This window comes from Epinephelus moara, chromosome 11 (assembly GCF_006386435.1).
Source record: "Epinephelus moara isolate mb chromosome 11, YSFRI_EMoa_1.0, whole genome shotgun sequence".
NCBI lineage: Eukaryota > Metazoa > Chordata > Actinopteri > Perciformes > Serranidae > Epinephelus > Epinephelus moara.
This window is the reverse complement of record NC_065516.1, coordinates 4,129,591-4,135,888: the sequence shown is the minus strand read 5'-3', so window position 1 is coordinate 4,135,888 and position 6,298 is coordinate 4,129,591. Positions and strand designations below refer to the sequence as shown.

General features: G+C 40.2%; 1 protein-coding gene across 2 annotated transcripts in view; it reads right to left on the bottom strand.

Annotated features, from left to right (window-relative positions):
• Nucleotides 1-6,298, bottom strand: part of hus1 (HUS1 checkpoint clamp component) — a 21,649-nt gene that overhangs the window by 4,108 nt on the left and 11,243 nt on the right. For both annotated transcript variants that reach the window (XM_050056519.1, XM_050056520.1), the window contains exons 6-7: nucleotides 5,021-5,120; nucleotides 1,613-1,747 (exon numbers count right to left, since the gene is read on the bottom strand). In XM_050056519.1, coding sequence (XP_049912476.1) covers nucleotides 1,613-1,747; nucleotides 5,021-5,120 — 235 coding nt within the window. The remainder of the gene's footprint in view (nucleotides 1-1,612; nucleotides 1,748-5,020; nucleotides 5,121-6,298) is intronic.

Here is a 6,298-nt window from a genome sequence, read left to right as displayed (position 1 = left end):
TTATTTCTCCTAACCCTGATCTGTTCCTGGTCTCTTGGACGCCTAGCAGGCTCATAATTATAAGCCTGTGGGCCGTCGTATGCATATGAATGTACAGTTTCAACCTCTTCAGTCTCAAAACTAGTACTGGGATCCATGTTTATTAATGTTACACTCAATCGAACTCGGCCGGACTCCCTTACGCTACGTCACTTCCGGTTAGTGGGTTTTTAGGTGCGGAAGCAAAATTCTCTCACAAAAACGACCCCAAAAGTCACTGTAGTGTGTATATGTTTTTGTTTTTTGTTTTAATCGAGTTTCTACATCACTTCCCTACACATTTATTCACCATGGTCTCCAACCTGCGAGTTGGGCTTTAACAGCAAACTCAGAAGGTACGGTGATGGCATGTGCACAGATAGACCCCAGGTGGTGCTCAAGCACCTGCCCTCTTGCCCTCTGTTTTCTCTAATTCTTTTTAATGATTTCCTATTTTAGTTTTTAAATTTGGCCCATGGCATCACTTCTTAATTATAAGTGTGTTGTTTGCCCTACAACTGCATTTGAGTCAAGCCCCTGCTCCTTCCTCTTCAGCTTCCCTTGTGGCGGCAGCATGCAAATCAAGCACCCTGCAGCATCATGTCTCCCTCATCTGCCATCATGGACAGCCCGGTAACGATAGTGTCTGCCCTAAGCCTTGGCATTCTTTCTCTCTTTTGTTAAATTAAGCCACTATTAAAACATCTTCATACAACCAGTCTAATTTAGGCAATAACCCACAGTTAAGTTTAACAACAAGATAGAGAGAGATCTCCCTCCAACTCTCTAGCAGATTCGGGTTCACAAGCTGCCCAGTGTGAGCGGAGACAGATGCCAAATTGCTTTCCCACGTCCACAAGTCTTTTTAAACCAAAACTCAATGAAATAATGTTTACGTCAACCATGTCACATCCTGATAATTAATTTAAACAAAAATGACATGCAGTTTGGGGCTGTGGTGCATAAAGAGGGCAGAGGAGGAGTGCGTTGGTTTGTTATTTCTTTTATTCAGAGAATAGCATTTTCCAATTTGGTATTAAGTTGATTTAAATAATTCATTCACGTTTTTAAGAACCCTAATCTGAAGCTTAAATCAGCTAATTGCCAACTACTTCAATTAAATGTATTATATTACTAATCTTTTGTCATGTTTAACTTGCGTGTTTCAAAGGCGTCTACAATTTTAATTTGTACTGTGCTCTGTTATGGTCACAATAAGCAATTTCTAATAATGACAATATCTATGTGCAATATCTTATTAAGATAAGCACTACGAGCAGTCAGAAGCAGGTGTAGATTTTGTTAGTACCTACAGAAAGATCATAGTGACTCACATATTGATGAACGCCAAAGACACATCAACTGTTTACACACAAATTCGATCTGCTCACATTTCATGAATGAGACCCAAGGCCTCTGGGCATGGCTGCTGCCAGCGAAAAATGCTTATAAAAGGATACTGGATTTAAAATAAATAAATAAATAACATCATGTGCACACAAATGTTCTCCACTGTAACGGCAGTCACTGAGAAGCATGACAAGATAAAGATGTTCCACTGCATTTCACTCTTTTCGGCTATGGGTTGACTTACTGCACATGGCCTTGCTGGGGTTGACCTGCTGTCCCATGAGGAACTGCTGCAGCTTCCTGATGTCCACTCTGGCCTGGGCCATGGCCTCTGGGTCCCTGCTCTGAGACGGACCACCGTCTTGGGAGGCGTCATCACCTGGAGGGATGAAGGGAGATGAGTAGGAGACAAAACGAGACAGGGAGGAGGAAGAGAAATGGTGAAGGGGCTGGGGCCTGAACCAAAATCAGAACCAAAGTGAGCTCCTCTATCAGCTATTTTTACGTTTAACCTGCTGATCTTGCAACAAAGGGGAGGGGATTATATCATCATCACACAAAGCTGTGTTCAGACCAACAACAGCCAAAAGGTATAACTGCAGCTGGAGCCGCTACACGACCCACCCTCTGGCTATACGACTAACCCACTATTTTATTTTATTTTTTTAAATTCCATAATATTTTACCCCATTTCCAAAACAAGTTTAAAATGGATAGGCCAATATAGCAATACAGCCATACATTATTAAACTTGCACTTCCCAGGCATTTGCAGATAAGCAAATTGCTAGCGCTTGCTAACTTCACTTGCTCATTAGACATTGCTACCACCAACTAGTTGCATATGCCAATAGACCAGACCAACTTACACGGTAAATTTGCAAAACAATCATAAATATAGCCGCAAGCGTCAATGCCTGGGTTCAAGCCAGCATGGAAATGTAAATCTTTAGAGCTAAGTAGATTAAAAAACTTTGACAGTTCAGGATACCTGCATTAAAGATTACCAACAGGTTTTATGACAATCAGACAGATGCTCATTCATTAATGTCCAAATCTTTATTGGGCCACACTCTTCTTCGGCAGCACTGTCGCTACCTATTGGTCAACTGCAGAAACATTTTGGGGACAATCTTTAATGGCTTAATTAAAAAAGTCCACCAAGTTTGGTGATGTTTGAAAAAACCCTCATTGATTTATAGCTGAATTTTGTGAAAGGCCATTGCACTTATTTTAAACTTGTGGCGCCCCCTATTGACCAATTTCAGAATAATACACGTGTTTCATTATTATTATTTAACATACCCTGCAAGTTTTGTCATGATTAGACAATCAATTTCTGATTTTTAGTCTGATTTGTGTCAATTGGTCAATTTGAGTGAAACTTTAAGGATATGCGCCTTGAACCTCTTCAGAAATTGCTTGTAAGGTTTGTGATGATTGGTCCAAACGTTGTGGAGTCATTTGCTGAGCCATGCCCCCTTTAAAGTTCATTGGTGAATATCTTCAAAAAGCAATGAGATATCAATAACAGTTAAAGCGCTGGTTATAAAATTCTGAAAATAATCGCAAATCATTGTGCTAATTTAAAGTATATTGTCAAATATTTTGGTGACATTATTAGTTGATTTGAATCAAACTTTCCTGGTATGATACATCTGTCGACATTTCCTACAAGTTTTGTGACAATTGACTCAACGGTTAAGGAGTAAAAGCCATGTATGTGCTGAGCCACCCCCCTCTAAAGTTCATTGTTCAATAACATCAAAACGCAATGACATATCAAAAAGTCTTTGATAACTGCGGCTGTGGCTCAGTGGTAGAGCGTCCACCGATCGAAAGATAGCAGTTCGATCCCCGGCTCCTCCAGTCTGCATGTCAAAGTATCCTTGAGCCCGATGGCTGTTCCATCGGTGTGTGAGTGTGTTAAAACTGAGTAGCAGGTGGCACCTTGTATGGTGCCTTGGCCACCAGTATGAATGTGTGTGTAAATGGGTGAATGTGACTCAAAGTGTAAAAAGCGCTCTGAGTAGTCGGTTGACTAGAAAGCCACTATAAAAATGCAGGTCCATTTTAACTTTTACAAACCTTCATCCCATGCTGATTCATAGAATGGTTGGTACAAATCGGACCTACGCCTTAGGAGGAGATATCAAAAGGTGTTTTTCACAAAATTCAATATGGTGGACAATACGTATACTGGGCGGATCTTTAAGATTTTGTAAGCTTCCATAGAACTCCTTCACCAGACCATTATTTTCAAGTTTCATGTCAATCTGACACACGGTGTGAGGGTGGTGGCTTTTCAAAACCAAATTTTCCTTGACCTTAATTATTTTATTACATTATAATTTAACGTTAGCTCTCCATCTGTAGTAATTGTCACCAGCATCATTTAGAGATTTACCACACTGACAGTGAATATTAATTATCTTATGTGACTCAAATCGCAGTGTGAAAGTCTTGTTTAACCTGCTACACAGCAGCTTTCCCACTTCTCTCCTAATGTGACAGCACGTTTCTTTCTCCCAAAAGAGCACGCAGTCTCGGTGATGACACGATGCTGGTCTGGTTTATGAGTATCATGAGACACTAGTGACATTTCAACTGTCACACAGCGAAACACTCGTTCGCCCTTTTTCTTGCTGTGTTTTGCTGTTTTTTTGTGCCGCCTTGTGCTGCCCTCTCTTCCTCACCATGCAGAGAGTGGTTAAACACACCTGTGGTTGATCACTCATCAAGGACATGGTAGTTAAAAACCTGAAGAAGTGAATAGTCAGAGCCAGTGTGGCAGCTAAGGTGCTATGTGTTGGATTGCAGATTGAAAACACTCCAGCTGCAGTGCATCAGAGTCCGTGAACTTAACTCTGGAGGGACGGTGGTGAACTTTTGTTCAACTCTGATCTTAAGTCATTCAATCAGTTAATCAGTAAACAGTAATTTAGTATCTTTCTCTCTTTTTTTTAAAGAAAGTGTTTTTTTGTTAACTCTTTGGAGGATTATTACGTGCACTTTTCTCTGTTTTTGTAAATAAATCATAACTTTTGTTTGTGCACCACATTTCTGCTTATAGTTTCCCCTTTTTTTCAGTGTTACTTCCCTCATCCCCTGAGCCTGATCGGGGAATGCAACAACCAAATTTTAAATTAGTAATACAAGGAACATATTTTGCGTTATGTTAGACGAGTTTTGGGATTTTAATGAACATATTTTAAGCAATAGGCAAAAGTGTATATTCAAAACTTTTCCAAAACATTCTGTTAATTGCAAACCATTTCCAGGCCTGGAAAACAGTTTCTCTAATTTCATAATTTTTCCAGGAATTTCATGACCATGGGGACTCTGTATAATTAATCCTGCGGGGAACATGAACATCAAAGCCACATTTTTATCACATCCATCCAACAGAAAATGCACCATGACATTTTACTTAAAACTGGATGTTAACTTTATGGTGGTGCTAAAGGAAAAGTCAGAGGATCACCAAAGTCTGTGGGATTCTTCCTCTGGGGAACATACAGTAAATGTCTGCAGTAAATTTACTCTCATTCTCAAACTGGACCAAAGGGTTGGACTGACAGACTGACATTGCCACATGGCAAAAACTAACAAACAAAGAGAAAAAGACACAGGTGACAGTAACATTGTTTTACCCCATGGAGGGTTTCCAAGGTCTTTGAAGTGAGTGGTGACAGAGACCAGATCAGTCTCGATCTTCAGGTTCATCTCTCCGTTCAGGTTGGCCTCCATTACCTGATACATGCACACAAACTTTAATTTACATTCAACCAACTGAAACTTTTTAATTAGGTTACACTCAGCATGTCAGTTATGAGAACATTTTAATCAATGTTTTCACAAATTCAAAAGATGATTCCAATTTAATAAATTGGTGTATTATTTCAACAGTTTTATCCATCATTTGTATTGGTAATAATAACATTATTCTCACCAAGTTAATATTTCAGTGATCTGCTAAAACACAACAGGAAAAAAGCAGCTCTTCCTAAAGAAAACTTTAAAGACTCACTTCAAAATAAACTGACGTCAGTCCAGTTGGGATTTAAAGAATTACTTCAACCCATAAATGGTTATTTGTAAATCAACAACTTACCCCGTGTTAAATTGAATTTGTGAAGAAAACTTTGTATTTCTCGCATGCCTCCATGGTGAACGATAAATCCAGCAACAGAGAAAATTCTTGATGAATTGAAGTCACAAGGCTCTGCTTTAAACAGCATGTGTTCACAAACTCTCACACAACTCATGCAGTATAATCCAAGTCTCATTTATCCAGTTGTATGCTCAGTGTTTCCCAAACAGACAAACATTTCTGACAGGAAAGTGAACAGAAAGTGAAACTTATCTTTGCTCTCGTCAAAAGCCAGACTCCATTGATAAAAATAACAATTTTACATTGCTGAACACATGAGCTGCTGGTCTACTGCTGCCTCAATCAAACATTGTGTGACTTTGGCATTTTAAAGAATTAGTTTGAAGTTTGAAGTCTGGCTTTGAAGAGAGCATAGATAATTTCACTTTCAGTTCAGTTACCCATTGAAAAGGTCTGTCTGTTTGTGAAGTACTGAGCATGTGACTGGATGAATGAGACTTGGATTATACTGCTCAAGTTGTGTGAGAGTTTGTGAACAGATGTTCTGATACAGTTTTGCTGTTGTTAAACACAGTCGCCTATGACTCCGAGGGCTCTAGTTTCGCAGACCGGGCGCAGCGGGGGCGCACCTGCGCTTCGCCAACTGGGTGTGGCCAGGCGGATTTTGTAAGTTTGGCACACCGTGCGCCTGGCGCAGCTACTCCTCTTTCCCACCTCCGTCCCTCCTACCTGCGCAAGTCGGAAAGAGGGAGGAGAGAAGGCGTGGAGTGGGTTTTACACACATCACACCAATCAAATGAGCCCCTCTCCTCGCCCT